This window comes from Engraulis encrasicolus, chromosome 6 (assembly GCF_034702125.1).
Source record: "Engraulis encrasicolus isolate BLACKSEA-1 chromosome 6, IST_EnEncr_1.0, whole genome shotgun sequence".
Lineage (NCBI taxonomy): Eukaryota > Metazoa > Chordata > Actinopteri > Clupeiformes > Engraulidae > Engraulis > Engraulis encrasicolus.
The window spans coordinates 28,460,408-28,478,795 of NC_085862.1; the positions used below are offsets into that span (position 1 = coordinate 28,460,408).

At 42.0% G+C, this 18,388-nt stretch overlaps 2 protein-coding genes across 11 annotated transcripts in view; one reads left to right on the top strand and one right to left on the bottom strand.

The window, feature by feature from the left end:
- opa1 (OPA1 mitochondrial dynamin like GTPase) overlaps positions 1-13,654 on the bottom strand; it is a 69,650-nt gene extending 55,996 nt beyond the window's left edge. Inside the window, exons 1-10 of one of the 9 annotated variants that reach the window (XM_063201182.1) lie at positions 13,468-13,654; positions 12,297-12,621; positions 10,630-10,726; positions 10,376-10,492; positions 9,371-9,424; positions 7,271-7,389; positions 4,622-4,879; positions 2,889-2,945; positions 2,267-2,383; positions 1,986-2,072 (exon numbers count right to left, since the gene is read on the bottom strand). In XM_063201182.1, coding sequence (XP_063057252.1) covers positions 1,986-2,072; positions 2,267-2,383; positions 2,889-2,945; positions 4,622-4,879; positions 7,271-7,389; positions 9,371-9,424; positions 10,376-10,492; positions 10,630-10,726; positions 12,297-12,621; positions 13,468-13,496 — 1,260 coding nt within the window. In that variant the 5' untranslated portion in view covers positions 13,497-13,654. Of the gene's footprint in view, positions 1-1,985; positions 2,073-2,266; positions 2,384-2,888; positions 2,946-4,621; positions 4,883-7,270; positions 7,390-9,370; positions 9,425-10,375; positions 10,493-10,629; positions 10,727-12,296; positions 12,622-13,467 lie in introns of all 9 variants that reach the window. The other 8 variants (XM_063201184.1, XM_063201181.1, XM_063201183.1 and 5 more) reach the window with 8 other exon arrangements.
- Positions 13,655-13,982: 328 nt separating this feature from the next.
- On the top strand, positions 13,983-18,248 carry LOC134451050 (uncharacterized). 2 transcript variants are annotated; one of them, XM_063201192.1, is made up of 8 exons: positions 13,988-14,370; positions 14,454-14,623; positions 14,717-14,820; positions 15,190-15,293; positions 15,773-15,893; positions 15,986-16,088; positions 16,640-16,781; positions 17,299-18,248. In XM_063201192.1, exons 1-8 carry the CDS (start codon positions 14,296-14,298, stop codon positions 18,106-18,108), a joined length of 1,629 nt encoding a protein of 542 aa, XP_063057262.1. In that variant the 5' UTR covers positions 13,988-14,295; the 3' UTR covers positions 18,109-18,248. The 2 variants fall into 2 exon arrangements, with proteins under 2 accessions (XP_063057263.1, XP_063057262.1); XM_063201193.1 differs by lacking the exons at positions 16,640-16,781; positions 17,299-18,248 and adding an exon at positions 16,198-16,633 and having other exon boundaries at positions 13,983-14,370.
- The last annotated feature ends 140 nt before the right edge of the window (positions 18,249-18,388 follow it).

Consider the following 18,388-nt stretch of genomic DNA (forward strand, 5'->3'; position numbering starts at 1 on the left):
CACTTATTAAGGAGAGCTGAGAGATTGTACCAGGTGTTGTTGTGTGTTGTTGACATTGTACAGAATCAGCAAAATTAGTAAGCTTGTGATAAAGCACAGCAGAGCGCATCAATAAATTCTCTTAACTCAGATGACATGATTTCATGGTATGAACAATTCCAACATACACCATCTCCTTGCGGGTTGTGACTTGCTCTACAAGGTGCCAGGAATTTCAGTTCATAATGTATGTATTTAATATTCGCCACAAAAGTCTCAGTATTGGTAATCTATTTAACCCATTTTAGCCTAAGCCCTTTTTGGGAAAGGGTACCCTTCGCCTACTAAATCCTAAATATCTGAGCCTCCGAAGCACATACAAAGCCCAACTCCGATGAAGTTGGGACGTTTGGTAAACAGTGAATAAAATTAAAATGTTATCATTTTCAAAACATTCAATCTATTCATTAGATGGAGAATAGTGAAAAGACAACATATTAAGTGTTAAAACCGAGAAAACATATATGGGGGACATATATACTCATTTCTATTTAGATAAATCCAACACGTCTCAAAAGAGTTGGGACGGGGACAATAAATGGCAGCAAATGTCGAGGAAGACTAAAAACAAAACAAAAGACAATACTTAACAGTTAAATACATTAACCGATGAGATGATTTTATATAAAAAACAGTGTTAATTCCTATCTTGGACATGATTTCACCAGCTTAAATGGTGGGTGTATTCCTTGTCATGTTTTGCAATGTTTTCCTTTCTGTAGTGCTTATAGTGTGACAGGTCTTGACCAAAAACCCACCATTTTATCACCTGCTGGTCCTTATGATGGAGCCAAACTGTTAAAACATAGTAGAGAATGCAATTTGACCTTACTATGTGGCAGTAATCGAAGATTTCCCTTCAAAATATAATGCATGAGTGGCTTTTCATGCTGTTTAAAACCCATTTATACCATTCAGCACTGTATTTAACTCTACAGATGAGTGAGAACATCTTAACCAATGAACTACTGCACCCGCATGCCATCATGGAGGCTGACTTTTGAAGCTAGTACTAACACAAGTTGGATGGTCCATTTTCACTGTAGCACAGGATGTGCAATGCTCTATTATTGTCAAAAAGAATGGACTTCTACAACTTCTGCTGACTTCTGTAAGCAAAGGACAGTTTCCCATGCCTTCTGGGTCTATTTCAAGTGAGCTCAGGTGCTTAGGAGAATGTTACACCCCTGTATCATTTTCATGCATTAAGCATTCTTAATATGGTCAATTTTCAATAGCTCTAATTCCTGTAGTGCTAGAGTGAGACTACAGCCAATATATATTTCATGATGTCATGAACCTATACAATGATTTTATAAACAAAAATATGTCTTATATAAACTCAATCGTGCTAAATCAAAGGGAATTCAAAAATGTATGTAATAACTATGGTAATTATTCCCTTTGCATCTTTAATTCTGAGTGACTCAGCCTCTCTGTGATGATCTTATACCTGGACACCTATATTCTCCGTCAGTACAATTCATTTTGAAATGTTCTTCTTTGTTGTTTTATCTTATTTGGATGTTTACTAAATTTCACTGATCCCCGTCCCAACTCTTTTGAGACATGTTGGATTTATCAAATTAGAAATGAGTACATATGTCCCCCAAAACAATATTTTTTCTCGGTTTTAACACTTAATATGTTGTCTTTTCACTATTCTCCATCTAATGAATAGATTGAATGTTTTGAAAATGATAGCATTTTGATTTTATTCACTGTTTACCAAACGTCCCAACTTCATCGGAGTTGGGGTTTGTACAAACATGAAATAAGTTGCATTTAAATGCTAGGACACTCATTTTGCATTAGAATGGGTTCATTCAGCTCTAACATTTTTAATCAAGAACCCTCAACTCTCAAGAGCCTGAATGCAGCGTACTTGTATATGTGTCTCCAGGCTAAACTGGGTTAAAGCAGTACGCTACATGCAAATGACTGACCCTGGGCAGATGGTCCTGAGTGTTGTAGTTGGAGTCGTAGTCTGACAAGATGTCCAGCACTTCTGAGTACAGGTCAATCAGAGATTTCTGCAAAATGAGGAAAAATGAATTACTGTCCATCTTAGTTCTGTACTTTGGACAAACATCAGTCTATAAATGACACAAAAAACAACCCGAGTGACTGGTAAGAGTAAGTAGATCTGAAACATTTACTTTTAGTTTTTAATCAACACAAGAAAATAAGTAAAAAAGTAGAAATGTGTCTTGAAAACACCTTTGACCTTTGAGATTACCTTGACCTTCCTCTGATGGATGCCTTTGTCGTCTTTCTGGAGCACCACCTTCCTCAGGTCCTTGTTCTCCTTCTCCAGACGCTCGAGCATACGCTGGTACTTCATCTGAACACACAAGAGTCACAACTTCAATTTAGTCAGGATAAAAATATGGTGATCTCCTCCACCAGGAGAGCCATGAAATGATTCACACCAAATCTATCTCTCATAGTGATATTACAGGATATAGTAGAGTAACTTTATTGATCCCGGGGGGAAATTAAGGGATCAAGTAGCTTATATAAATACACAATACCCACATGGACATTACAAGACGTGTAATACAGGTAATAGTCAGGGAGGGGAAAATAAAGACTACAGAAAAAAATAAAAAGGCAATTGTGCAAAAATATATTCTGTGTGTAATGTGCAAAAACTAGTGGTAGACAAGTTCAGGTAGACAAGATTAACATGATCAGAAATGAGTGTTGACAGATACATCTATGATATAGTACTCTGATGTACAAATTACAAGAAGTAAGACATAAATAGTATTCAAAGTAGAACATAAATCTTGGTAAGGCTCTGGTAAGGACATGGCTTTTTGCTCAACAGTATACATTGAGCTCACCTGAGTTCGGAGAAGCTCCTCTTGTAGCTGGTCAATTTTCTCCTTATCTGATGCCTGCTGGTGGACAGACAGACAGACAATGATACAACATTATGGAGCCAACACAAGACCCTTCACAGTTCCCTTGATGCAACGTTAAACCATCACCAATGTCAAACATGATTTTTTTTTGCCTTGGTTATCCATCCAAACTAATGGCGTACGCATTGAACACCCACAGAGCAATCCAAGTAACGGATTCAAGGACGATTCACTCGTTCATTCAATTCTGCTGTGCATACAAATCAATGTTGAATCACACCACACAGAGAACAGCTTATCACAAGCCTGGAAGAGACTCAATTATTACGCATTAATCACATTGATGAGGAAGAAACAGGCGAATGATTCAGCAATCAGCACAAATCAAAAATCAGCTTATGAAATCATTCAGCACCTGCAAGGCAACTGTGATGCAGTCGGACAGACGGAACAGAGACACGTGGCCAATTACAGAGCACCGGCAAATGATTGAGGTTTGGGGAGGTAATGGGGGAGGGGGCAAAGAGACAGGGGCGCACGTACAGACACACACACACACAGACACGTAAAACACACACAAAACATAGTACTAGCAAACAGGGGAGTGAGGCGGTTTGGAAGAGGCTATGGCGAGAGTTATCCTTAACTAAGATTGCACTTAAGACATTAACTGAACACTAAATGGAAGGGTCACTAAAGCGATTAAGAGACTATTGAATCACTACAAGGCCACTTGAAGTGATGAGATGTTGTTTTGGGTCACAGAGCTTAGTTGTACAGAATAATTAGGGTTGCAAACGCCTCACTGCCTGCCTAGTGCGTACGCCCAACAGTCCATGCAGGTAACGCAAACTCCACTCCATGCAGTGCTGTTATTCCCTCCACACGGTTCTCCACACACATGGGGCGCATTGACCTCTGCAGGGGTACGGCTGGCTGTGCACGGACGACTGTGAGTGGGAGGTGAGGTGACAGCTAACTTAGCAGGTGGCTCCGTACTACTAAATGACGGCCTAGCACGGTACGTCAGTGTGTCTGTGTGCCAGTGGGGCGCTGACAATCTCGAGGACATAAAGAATGGGGGACGGTCCATAATTAGACGTGGAGCTTGAAAGGGAGGGGAGCCTACGTTACGTTACGTTACAGTACAGAATGCCACATTACCACGTTGGCGTCCAACAATAAAATGTGGCAAAAGGAACCTACCGGTATACGTGTATGTATGTATCCCTATAAACAAGGAAGAACTTATCTACACATAGTACTATGAGAGACCGTTAAAGGTGCCATCCTTGCTGCTACTTAGTTATTGAACTCGTGGAAGTTTTACGTCCTCAACTTGGGCATTAACAGATATGTTCATAATTTGAGCATTTTAACAACATATTTATGAATAAATTAGAATTATGGATGACACCTTTAAAGTCTATCATATAGTGGGTAAAAGCCAAAGGAACTAGTAAGAGCATTACGATTGGAATGACACAAAGATGGCAAGTTCTCAGCTCTACTCCTCTACCTAATAATCTAGAGGGGGCATTCTCTACTACAACATTCTTTCTAAGGAGCTTCTTATCTCAAAAAGCTTCTAGAAGAGGCGAGAGGCTAAAATGTGTCCATCCTAATGGGCTTGAACTGCTGGGTGGTAGGTTGGGGTTGGTGGTGGTGGTGGAGGTGGTGATTTTAATCTTCCAGGGGATGTGGACCTTCACCTTGCGCTTGTGTTGCGAGGGGCTTGGACTGGGCATGGCGTTCTGGGCCGGGGCCGGGGCCGGACTGGGAATCGGGCTGGGTCTGGGTTCGGGCGGCGGTGGCGGAGGCGGTGGTGGTGGTGGTGGCGGAGGCTCTGTAGGAGGCGGAGGAGCGGCCCGCGCGTTATGGGCCGCCGCTGCTGCCGCCGCCGCCCTACGGACCTCTTCCTCATGCTGTTGGATCTGCTGCTGAATGAGAATGAGCTCACCAAGCAAACCCTGCTGTGGAGGGACGGCACAGTAAGAGACAAGGGCGACAAGAGACAAGAGACAACAGATAACTAAAAAAAAACCAGCTACGCCCCATCAACCAACCAAAAGAGAGAGAGAGAAAGAGAGAGAACCCCCTCTTAACCTCACTCGTCGAACACCAAGTTTAAGCCAATGGGCGAGGGCACGCCTGGTGCTCTTGAGGTCATCATGAGGTTTTGTGAGGAGAGAAATCTGTTGCCACCACGTACGTACGTAAACCAATGAAGACCGCTCCGCCTAAGCTTCAACTGGTAGCACCGAAAGCATTCTACAAACCGCTAATCTTCATTGGCTTTAGAGCTATTAACAAGCGGAGGAGGCCACTGATACCAGCAACCAGCACCTCTCAGCCAGTGGCACGTTACTATTACTAGGACAGTTCACATTAGTACAAATGGGTAACCTTACTTTCCATATTAAGAAATGCAATTAAAGAGCTCAACAAAGACCCAACCCTCCATAAAGACAAACTTCTCACAAACAAGGAATGGCTCTGAACATGAGCTCTATTGGAAGTGTGCTCTCTAAATGAGGTTAGCTAGTGTCTGTAAATTAGTTGTGGGATTTCCCACCCCTGAATGATGTTGTATTATTAATACTTAATCAATCCTAAATACCCCTGTGGAACAGAGGCAGAGGCCTTGTGGTCTTTCAAGTCTCAAGGTGTCTGTGGGCAAAGCAAAGCGTTTGGGGGGTAGGCTCTAGTGATCCGTCAGCGCTATAGCAGGAAGCTGGCAGCGGGAGCACTGGCACAGGGGGGCAGAGAGGGAAAGAGGGCAGGAGAACAGGATTCCAAGCGAATGGCAGACGGGTACATTAGCTTGTCAACGAATGTGGAATTCCTTATATCAGGTAATTGCTTTGTAATAGCCAGATGGTATTAGGCCTCAAAAAAGCAGACTAAGCTGTTTTGTTGTAGTAGGCTTACACTTTCATGAATATGAACATAACATGAAGCCATGATAAGGCAACTATGTTATTATGCATAGAAATGTGGTAGAGAGAGAGAGACAGAAAGAGAGAGGCAGAGAGAGGCAGAGGCAGAGAGAGAGAGAGAGAGAGAGAGAGAGAGAGAGAGAGAGAGAGAGAGAGAGAGAGAGAGAGATACATAAAATATATAAGGAACTGGTTTCTCCTTTTTGCATACGGATCTGTGAAGCCGACCAATAATTCACAGCAATACCCACTTACCATATAGTGGGGAGCGACAACATACAATTCAGTATCAAATCAAACACAACATTGTGGAACATTGCAATGAGGAGAAACACTTTGTCCAACTACCCAAGGAAGCAGCAGCATTGGCATAAAATAGCACAGAGACATCCAAAGCTGGACCACATGAAAGGCACCATCATGTGGTCCTACCCTACAGAAAGCATGGCTCTCTTGCCCCAGATGACACATAACAGCCAGGGGCTGACAAGGGGAGAGGGGGACACAGAGGGGGAGGCTGAGATGAGATGAGATGAAATGAGATGAGAGGTGGGACGTGATATAAAAGCAATGACAACACAATACTTCCAAGAGAACAGCGGCAGGACAGACCAGCGGCAATCTGGAGCTTGGTATTGAGCTGTGGGATAAGCAACTCGTTCAAAAGCAGCAAATGAATAGAAGAAAATATAAATGCGTTCAAATGTGTTCATCAAATCCATCAAATTTTCTTGCTGTTGTTTCAAGTTACATTCTGTAAGTGTAATGTAAATATCAAATGGTCTCATCTTAGGTTGAGACAAATGCCTCACTTTTTACAGCCAAATCTGCGACCGTGTAGAAACCACTTACAAAGTGCAACAGCAGGCACAGGACGTGATCACAACAAACCAGGATTTTACAGTACAAGGCGTTTTTTTATGTTGTTTGTTTCTGAAAGTGAGCGTATTCCACGCTGATCATCAGCACAAAGGGGGGATGTGAATTTCTGCATGTCCGCCCCAAGCAAATAGAGAAGCGAAAGTGTTCAACTAAAGGCAGAAAATCCGCTTCACGTCACAGGCAGATTTCCAGGAATCACTATTGGCAACAATCGAAATCTGTGTTCGGCCTGTTGACAATCAAAATATCGGCTGCAAGCACAAGCCGGTTGGTTGTGATCACGACCATAGGCTGGAGCGTTTCAGAGAAAATGATTACCTTCAGGTAAAAAGATAACCATTACAAAATGCCATACGTGTGAAAGCAAAGTAACACCTGATGCATGTCCAGTCACCTCAAGTGAACTGCAAGCCCTGCGGATGTGCTGTGAAACACTACACTCATTTGGCAAATGAGTGGGACCCAGAGGGTGGTGGTGGTGGTGGCAGCTGTAATGCATGGAGAAGCCAGGCAGCGGGCAACAGTGAGACTGATACTTGCCTTCTTGTACTGCTTGTCTGCGCTGCCGGCACTCTCTGCTGACGCAGCTGTCGTGGCGGCCGTGGCTGCTGCTGCCACCGGAGCCTCGGGGGCTTTCAGGGCCGCGTCCGTAGGGGTCTCTGCAGCGACACAAGAGGTAAACGGAACAAACTTGAGGCAGCGGCAAGGTGGATTATAGTAGACGCTGACAAACACACCGTCCAAAAAAAAAAGAGGTCTCTGTAGAAAGCGGAGGTTATGAAAACCACAGCACAGCACGACTTTCCAATTATTGTTCTTTGTTTCAAAACATGCTGGACACACAAGATCTGATTGGCTAGATTCCCAGATGTTAGTCCCCTTAAAAGAGTTCAAAGGTTTGGAAATTAAAACATCGACTTTACAGATGGGCTACTTTCAAAGCATTTTAGATATTATATCCATAACACTGAGGGAAAAAAAGTCTGGTTTGAAATTAGTTACGTCAATTCCTATACAACAGTCAAGGCCGTGTTGACATGAAACAGCACTGGTCTGGTATGGGCACAGAATGTGTTTATGGATGCCTTTGGCTTGTGTTCCAATTGCTATATATACATTGTCCTTAACACACATACACAGGTATGGAGGCCTGGCAGATATGCTGGTTTAAGCACCGCTACAAATGACCAGGGCTATGAATTAACTTTTTTCCCCCATCAGTAGCCAATTTGGCTAGTAGCTGCTAAATCGTACTAGCCACACATACACTCTGTACCAGTCAAAGTGACTGCTAAGTTTTCTTTTCTTCCAGCCAAACTGAATTTTCACCAGCATTTGGCTGGTTGGCTGGTGTTAATTTAGAGCCCTGTAAATTACCATTTGAATGGACATTATTTCAGTTTGCAACGTATTGATCTCCAAACTGTCGAACTTACTGGGATTCAAAAAGAGAAAAGTAAGTCATTTGTTGGTGAGGAGAAATCAGAACATAAGACAAGGAAAATGCGGACACTCAGCAAGACACTAATGATGAAGACAGGATGAATACAGGATGAAGAGTGTGCTGGTCTGGAAAAAGTGTGATCAAAGTCTTCGTTTTAAAAATGAAATGGTGAGGGTAAACCACCAAGTCATCTCACAAGTGAAAATACACAAGTCATCAGCTGCAAGTAGCTGCGAAAAACAGTCACAGAGGAGCTCTTTGTAAGGTGTGGAGGTAGCTCACACAGGTCAAAAGAGTTAAGTTGTAGGTAACTGGACTATGAGTCGCTTCCCTTCTTGGAGTTTCAAACTGTCCAGTTGCCTATGACTTAACTCTTGACTAAGATGATTTGGATGAATGAGAATGTTCAAAGACAATAAACACACACCCTTTGAACAGACCAGCAAACCAAAAGAGGATCATGATGCAGGTTTGAGAGAGAGGAAAGAAAGATAGTTAAGAAGTTCCACCCCAGTACAAGCCAGGTGAGGATGCTGGTCAGTCATGAAAGGAGAGTCCTTCCACTCTATTCCCACACAGATCACACAATTAAAGGAATACAGGGTTGTCTTCAGCCGATATCCATGTAAGGCATTTGGCATATACTTCCAACTCACCATTTCTTTCAACAGATGTTTACAATGAAATGTAGTCCACCATGGCATTACATAGGGATCAGGCTGAAAATAGCTCAGTATTCCTTTAACATTTACCTGCTAGGCAGTATGTGCACAGATCCAGACAAAATAAATGGCTATGTTATGCTGTTGATTCTATTTACAAGTAGACAGCTCTTACATTCAAGGCTAATCAAATGGACTGTTATGTGTTGATAGACTTAAAAAGATGGTATAGCTGAACGAAGAAATTCCAATTAACATACATGTCTATCACCACAACAAATCACAACTGTGCCAATTGCTTGCCTCCTGGTTTTTTTTAGTAATGAAAAAGAAATCAGACCAGGTTTGTAGAGACTTGGCATGTCCAAGTGTGCATCCCCCCCACATAATGTTACGACGAGCTCCATCCCCATGGCAGCGGATTAAAGCCATGGGCAGTGGCACCTTTGTCTAGGATGGAGAGACTTGAAACAGCAACGGGACATAAAGTGACGGGCTGAGGACGAGGAGGTGGGGGTGGGGGGGTTTACACACCTAACAACAGACGCAGACCAGACGCTCCATTCACTTCACTAACCAAACTCATACCTGTAAAGAACGTGGAGGGGAGAACAGGAAGAACAGAATGAAAATCAAAATAAACGTGAAGACAGCAAAAAAAGGAGGTCACATGGTCATGCTAGGTGGAATAATATGGAATGATGAGCTAACGTTCCCTCGTCGTGTTCTCCTCTACTATACAGGACCCTGTTTCTCGAAAGCATAGTTGCTAATTGCTTAGCAACGTAGTAGGCTGCCAATTGGAAACTGCATTGCAACCAAGAATGTTGCGAACTTAGTAAGCAACGATGCTGTCGAGAAACACACCCCAGACCAGAGCAATGGCAATGAGCTAGAGATTATCATCACAAAGACACTGATTTTCCAATGGGCATGTTAATCCAAGTCAAATTCAAAAAGCAGTTAGGTCAAAGCATCATTTGAGAAACAACTGCTTGGCTTAGGAATCTTGTCTACAAAGTCGAGGCACCTTAGCTTATACTGCAACTTATCACCAAAGGAATTTGAAGAACGTCAAGTGTAGCTAATTTTGGAGCAAGGTTAATCTAAACATTTTTTTCTGCATTATCACACTACAGTTCTCCAAGCAAGTTACCTCTAGCTGTTACTGACAATGTTCCAAATACAAGTTTCAAGTCTAAAAGTTTTAAAATGTGTAAAACTTAAACATCAACAGCATAAGATATTTGTCGTGATGGTAATGGGAATAGCCAGGGACTGACTGAATATGGACTCTACTGTTAAAGAAGCAGACCTAGCAAGATGAGAAGCAAATAGTAGTTGACAGACCCCAAATATCGACATGGCATGACAGACAATAGACACGTTGGTAAAAAAAAAAAAAGCAAATCCAGCCTGAAAGCTTGAAAAGTGCTACTGTATTAACGTAAAGATAAAGTGCTAAAGAAAAGTGCTATTTCACTTAAAAGCATTTGTTGCTAGAACCAAAACATGTGTTTTAAACAGTCTTGGACATACCAGTTGACAGAAGGCCTTTAAGAAAGGTGAAGTTCTCCCCAATCTTCTCCAGGTCAGGTATTAGCTTGGCTAGCTCTTCTGCATCTGGCAGATCTGGGAAAGCACTGGCAAGTTTATCTGCAAACAGCAAGAGAAGAGAAATGAGTACCGATACCCACAAGGCAGACTTGCACTCACATGGGCCGATCATGATGATGTGACATAAAAAACATTGAAACAACAAACAAAATGCAACGTTTTTTACACACACTCACCTAAGTCTATTTGTTCGCTGAGCTCCCACACAAAATCAGGCACTACCCACGAATATTCACTAAGATCAGGCAGCGAGTCTTTCCAGTCTTCGTAAGTCTGAAAAGAGAGCATGAGCACGTTTTTCTTTAAACATCACTACTATAAAACCTGGCCACCAAAACAAGTCACTGTGGACACATTTTAAGATCATTCCATCTGTAGGCCGTAATCCCTATAATAATCTCAAGACAACAACAACTTTTCTATCTCCCCGTCCATCATCAACATATTTTTATACTAATGCATTTATCCATAATGACTTGCAATACAAAAAAAAAACACAAACAAATCTACAGATAGTCCAGAACAGGAGAGGAAAGTGCTGCTGAGTGGAGATAGCCTTGTTAATATGCAAACTGTAACTAATCTACTAGTCTTCAAGTTATCTTCAAAGAAACAACCCTAATATAGGTGGGTCAAAGACGTGCAAAATTAAATTGTCATTCAGTGTAATGGATACCTTCTGCTGACTGTAACTGTAAAAAACATGACTCTTTTTGTTTTATTTATTTTTTCAGTGAATTCATGAAAGCCTCGGCTGTCATCCATTCACTTGAAACAATTTAAAAATCATGTTTTTTTTTACCGTTACAGTCAGCAGAAGGTATCCGTTACACTGAATGACAATGCCATTTTGCACGTCTTTGACCCGGACAACATTCTTGCAGTTTGTTGATCTATTCAGGGACAACTAGACCACCGAGTCTGAGAGCAGAAACCATCGTGCAAAGCTGAGGACCATCATCATCAGTCACAAACATTGCATGGACCGATTCCGTATTGCTATGCAGGAGTGCAACTGAAGAAAATATTTAGGCCATCCTTTACAATGTATCCACACCTTTTCACAAATTTAGGCTTAGAGATATGAGCAAAACTTTAACTGCATCAAAAACAAACGCATATGGAAAACAATGCACCAATATTATATTATGCAATCATGCACGACACAAAGATTAAGGTGAAAGTCTACTACCACATTAACAATCATATAGGCAGAAAAAGCATAGGCAAAGTAACATTTCCTTCAGCAATGTAAATAGTCCTGGCTGAGTAGGGGCGGAAAGGCACCAATCCAACAATTGGGCATTCAGATGAGTTGTAGAGATCCAGGAAGAAACCCGCTGACCAGCATAACCAAGACAGAGTTAGAGACAAGCGTGTGCGAGTAAACGAGAGAGTGGGCGAGAGAGAGAGCATTCTCCACTGATAGAGAAATACTGAACGAGAGCAGAACTTCACAACATTTTAAGTGACCTCAAAAAAGACCACTGGAAGTCACCGAAACGTCACCGGAACTGAATTGGTAACCTCTGACAATGTGCTCTGAGTAAGCTAGTATGTGCTGCACGAGACAATCAACCCCCTGCGCCACCCCCAGGGCAGCATCCACGGTTGAAGTTGCTTGTGTGTGCTTGACCAACACATTTTGAGCAGATCAAGGCCGCCAAGAGTAAACAGACAACTGCCTGCTCGGAGTTGCGGGTTTGTTCAAGTCTGTTCTGCCCATCTCCCACTTATCCCACATAAACATTACAAATGACATCCTTGATTGCATCCATTAGGGTTGTAGTAGCACCTGGAGAACATAACTTGAGCACGAATTTAAACAAATAATGTTCCTTGCCTTTTTAGCAGTGTATCCTCCTCCTACGGCAGACCCCAGCACAACGTATCTTAGTTTTAGCAGCCTGGCGGCCAAGCGTACCGCCCAAAAAGTGCGGTGCTGCTGGTAGCCATGTCCCCCCTGGCCCCCGTAGCGGTACTTGTAAGTACGTGGGGGTAGCCTAGAGAGGGAGGTGAAATGGCGGGCAGCAGTTCGGTGTGGTGTCCTCTGGGTGTTGGCATTGGAGTATCTGTGGTGGATGGCACGGGACAAGGGATGAAGCTTCTGGACAGGGACTCCAACTCTCAGGCCCATCCGGGGAGACAGCAGACTCCTGCAGGCTAAGCTGTGCATAAACACATGACGTAAAAAAAATAGATGAAGCAAACTTTAACAGCAAGAGATTTTAGGATACAATACTGTGCATAACTGTTTGAACATTTGTCATTAATTTATGAATAACAGGGTACGTTTTCAAATCAAGCTGAAATAATAACATTAATAGGGATGCCCTCTAACATCTATTCTAGGCTTAGTTCTCAAAATATTTCGTTCAATTTCTTTCGCTTTCCATAGATGCAAACTAGCCATTCTTCAAAAAAAGATAAGAAGTGGCCTTCTACGGGGAGTTACGTTTTTGTTGAGATATAATCCATATTAAAATGCTTCCAACGCTGCTAATTCGAAGCGAAGCTTCACTGAGCATGGCCAGGTCAGTAGATAAGCAAAGCAAATAACATGGGACGTGTGTGCCTTGTGGGCAGGTTCTTCCATAGCTGTTTAGCTGACTGAGAACACGGCATTCCATAAGTCAACCAAGGTGCAAATCTATCTTTGCTAGTTAAGTGCCGCAACAAGAAATTTGATAAACATTGTTAGCAGACAGGGCGAAGTGGAGCTAGCACTGCAAGAACTCATTAGCTCTAAACCAGATAGCAAACAACACTTTACATTAGCGTGCTGCAAAAGCAGTCATTGGATGCATCACAAAAACTACATGGATGTAAACCTTCCAAGCCCAACCAACACCCTAGTATTACATATGCACGGTAAAGCGAAATCATATTGCAACCAAGGATTACACCTCAATAAGGTTCTCTACCCTTATGATCACGCCCCATTGCATGACAGGAGGGAGCTAGCCAGCCAGCTCCTAGCCATCTACCAGGCGAACGACCGAAGGTTAACTTACCAGGTGACTGCGGTACCCGCTCGCAACATCCTGCTATAAGCTAAAGGGGGCAAATATACACCTTTAAGAGTTTAAAAATAAGGTCACATTTCATTTCATCTTCCCAGATGGTGATCATTAGTTAGCTCTAAAGCTAACAAGGACACAGCAACGAGCGACAGGAATGACAGCGGTGCTTCTGCTTCCTGACGTGGTCCTACACTAAACAAGTGCCACCGGCATTCAACGCCCAAGTATTTTCGTTCCTAGTTAACCAAAGGTGCAGGACCCATCATCAGAGGTGGGATCAGACAGCCGCTTTACTTTCTGTGCCATCATCATCATTGTCATCATCATCATCGATATAAATATTACAAGATACACATTTACTTACCAAGCAAAACCGACAACGCAAATGTCCCCAATTGAAAATGTATACCAGTCGCACAACACGTTTTAGGGTTGCAAAACCTATTTACTAATGCTTGTTTATCTTAATAATTAATTTGTGGGGCGTGAAACTGTCAGGAGGTCACATCTGTAAGTTTTATGTTGCCTTGGTAACTGTGTTAGTTCTAGACGCGTTTTAAAGATGGAGGATCTCCCGCAGCTAGGTCGAGTGCGTTGACCTGTCCACTTGTAAGTTTACGCCATTGCTTACTTTGTTATGTCAAAAGAAACATAACCGGGAAGGTGTATCTCAAGCAGGTGAGAGGGTATGTGCATTTGGTTGCGAACTGACCTACTCAACGTTGTAAAATCAAACGCCGTTGGGCATATCCAATACCTTCAGTAAGTTGACAGGTAGACTGGGATCCTGCGGTCCTCATCATAAATGCTACTTGGAGGATGACTACCAGAGTGCTTGCATCCTTTGATGCGCTTGATAAGTACTCCAAAGAAGTTCTGAGCAGACACTCAAGGGTGAGTTCTCCGTTTTTAATTCCCGGCATATCATATATCCTATTTTATAGTTTCTTCTCTGATTAAACTTGCTTGATTCTCAGAGGAACAAGCTCAGTCACGGAGAACAATGTGCAACCTTTGATGGACTACTACGCTCACCATGTGGTGGTGTTGCAGATGACTGGGAATTGTATCCGATCTGTGACAGAGAAACATCGAAATCAAAATTAAGCACTGACATCACACATTTGAAAAGTCTCCCTAAACATAGGTAGGCTAAATCACCTTGTGCATGAAACATTCAAGATAGAGATTGGGCATTTGCACTGGCCTACATAAGCTAATTTATTTTCTTTTATTTTAGTAAAGCAAAATCTACTCGACACCAAGAGTCAAGGTCCGCTCAAAAAGTCTATGGCAAGGTGAACATCTGTGACGATGTATCCCGAAGATCTGAGGACAGTGACGGTAAGAATCTACTTAGAGCTACATGCAGGGCCCAAAAAATCTGTATGATGGAGTATGCTTATTGGGTACAGAATTTAATGATCAATGTATTTTATGTTAGGCCAGTAAAACATTAATGCCCTAAATTAATGCTTGCCTTTTTGAGGAAGCAAGCTGATGCAAATAGATGTTGCAAACATTCATGATCATAATGCAAAAGTTTAAATTATTATTTTCGTTTTAACCTGAATTGGCTTTCATTGACGTCTGGCTCATGATTTAGTCAGCTATGGCATCAAAATCAGGAGGACACTGAATCAAATCCTAAATCGACTAACTTTTAACAGTTATCAGGCAACACACACTGTTCTAATTTTTTTCCCTTAACAGTAAAGCTGGAATCTTCGGATGGCTTCATGGTTGTAAGAATACCTAGAACACCCTCCGTTGTCTTCAGAAAATATATGCAGCACAGACCAAAGTGGTCAAGTGAGGTACCGTATTAGGTGTTAAAACTCTGACTTATTTAATGTCCTCTCATGCATACTGAATGCAGTTCGTCAACTAAGTTAGACTTCCTTTATCAAGGCTTATGTATGTCAACTGTGATCAAGCAAAGGAAACAGTTTGTAAGTTACAACTCAAAAGAAGCAACATTCTAGAGATTAATTGGCCTGTTGTGGCCAGGTGTGTCACCTCACCTGCATATCTAGTGTTGTGTTCTCACTATACTATACCTACAGACTGTATTTGCTGTCTATGTTAACTCACCATCTTACTGATTTGTTCATTCACATAGTGTCTAATGTTAATCAAATGGTTACATGAATGTAATTAAGTTGTATTGATAGGAAATCAGAGGTACCTGTGTCGAAGACCGGTACAATTTTTTTTTAGCCGGTGTGATTTACACATCCATAGTTTGTCATGTAGTTCTATTAAAAACAAACAAACAAACAAAACCTTCCATCAGATTGACCGCTCAGACAGCGTATACAGCAGCAGAGCTATGACCAGGGGAAGCTTCAGTAATACATCTTACAGGAGCTCCACTTACAGCAGTACTGGGAAAAGGCCAATAAGTGCTTTCACGGGTAAGATATAGCCTGCATCCTTATCTTCTCTGCATAAAGAGTGATTTGTGTAGACAAATTGGTTGGTTCTGATTTTTGTATGTTTCCTGTAGATGAGGAGAATGGCCCGTTAACATTGAACGACTCTGTTGGTAAAGATGGGACTGAGCAAGTGGAGCATGCTAATGCTGCCCGTGTGACTCCCAGTGGAAGACGGTAATTATGCACTGACTTAATGCTACAACACGTACAGACAGCACAATTAATTAAACAATAATCGAAAATCGTGATATAATCGTGATATCGAATTCGTGATTTCAATCAGGATTTAATCGTGGCAATCGTGACCTACCTTCAACGAGAGCATCCTTGAAGCCAGAACATACTGACAGGCTGGTGTTTCTGGCCAGAAATCTGTTCACCTAAGTTTCATGCAATTGCCTTTTACATAATTATTACAATTCATTTACTTTGCTCATCCTGTTTATAATTCATTCTTGGTTATATTTCATTTTGTTATATATATATATTTTAAATCAGCAAAAATAAATAATCGTGATTATGATTTTGACCCAAATAATAGTGATTATCATTTTTCCATAATAGTGCAGCCCTACGTACATGTACTAGGCACATGTATATTTTGCAATTGGTATTTAGAGATTTTATATCCACTCAGTGCTCAGTAGAGTTATACAACAATGGAATTCTATGGAATCTCAAACCCGCGAGCGGGTTTTGACAGTTAACTTCTTGTCATATTCAAGGTCAGAAGACATTTGTGATACAGATCAGCTATGTGAGAAGAAAGAGCCTCAGCCACTGCCTTTATGCCTCGAGGATGAGTTGAAGAGAAACCCTTCGAAAGTACTGTCACACCGAGCTTCAGCTGCTAAGACACCTTTGTCGGTAAGTCTAGATCCCAGCATATAAATATTCAATGAGTCAGGTAAAGCATGTCATTTTAGTTGTTCATGTTCAAAATGTCAGCTGCCCATTCACAAATCCATCTTTTCATGAATATTTACGTAGCATAAAAATTATATTTACTTGTCTGACCAAAGTAACTTTTGCAGACAAATATGTCCATTACTGGACATTCAAAATGGCAGACATGGAGAAAATCCTCTGTCTCTGTTTTCATGTATGAAAAGTGTCATTTCCCAGTTGTAATGACTACTTAGAAATGTTGGTGGTAAGTATTCATGAAAAGGATAACATTTGTGAATGGGCAGTACAAAAATGACTATACTATATCTTTATTCTGCCATCATATCAACAGCATTAATAATGTTAATAATAGAGTAATAATAATAGAGCACACCAATATTAGCAAATAAAGTAAAGGGAAATAATGAATTAAAATTGACAACTTAGTCCATAGTGATGCGCTGTTTGTGGCAGAGTGCTTGTTCTGTTTTCCCAGATTGCCAGTGAGACATTCCCAGTGGTCTACAATACTGGGCAGCCACACAACAAACCCCACAGCAGAAGCAAAGGCTTCCACACTTTGGAACCAACTGACACCCATCCCAGAAGTGGCACCTATTTGGAGGATTATGACAGGGGCAACAAAATACACTCTGCCATCGTCCGCCTCACAGATAATATACAGGAACAGTATGCAACCAGGTTCCAGCGCAGGGCTTCTACTGCTAAGCGGAGCCAACAGGAATACCTGGCCGCATCAGTGGATACCATATTCAAGCCTGCTGACCAGGGCCCAGAGAATCCGAATCACAGGGGGTTGTCTCAGAACCCAGGCGCCACAGCAGCCAGTAATTCCAAAACTACGGCCCTCGCCCTCATCAGCCTGAAGCCGCTGCCTGGGCCCCTTGGGTTGTCAGGCACAGTAAATAATGGAGTAAACCCCAAAACAAATGGCATGTCCCAAATAAACATCAGACTACCGTCCTGTGATGACAGGAGCCTGGCCACTATACATGGACATCCAAGAACAAAGGCTTTGGCGAAAAAGACTTCAGAGTCAGTCCCGCTTAAGAAATCTGGCTCTTTTCTCACAGCAAACCCACTGTTGCAGCAAAAAGGTTATCCATGCATTTTTGTACCCACGCTACCAAAAACGGCTCAAGTAGCGGCTGATTTTGGGAATGTTCATGGCTCTTCCATCGGTTTACTGGCACCCACAACAAGTAGAAGTTCAATCCCAGAAGTCCCATGTTTGGCACGAAACACACCGATGCCTGATGAGTCCAAGGATGGATCAGTGCTCTGAACATACTGTCCTTTTCACAGGAACGAGTATTATGGCCATTTTCATGATCATGTCTGTGAATAGATTACAATGAAATGTGCAGTGACTGATACCGGATATTAAATGGTTTGGTTAATAAAGACTGTGAACTGAAGCATGAACATGTTTTTGTGAGGTGAAGTCCTTTATAACCTAAGAACATTACGCCTAATGTCCACTGGGTGGTGGTGACACACAGCTTTGTTTTGAGGGTAGAATCTAGTTCTAGAGCTCTACGTAAATGTGTGAGGTAGTTTGGCGG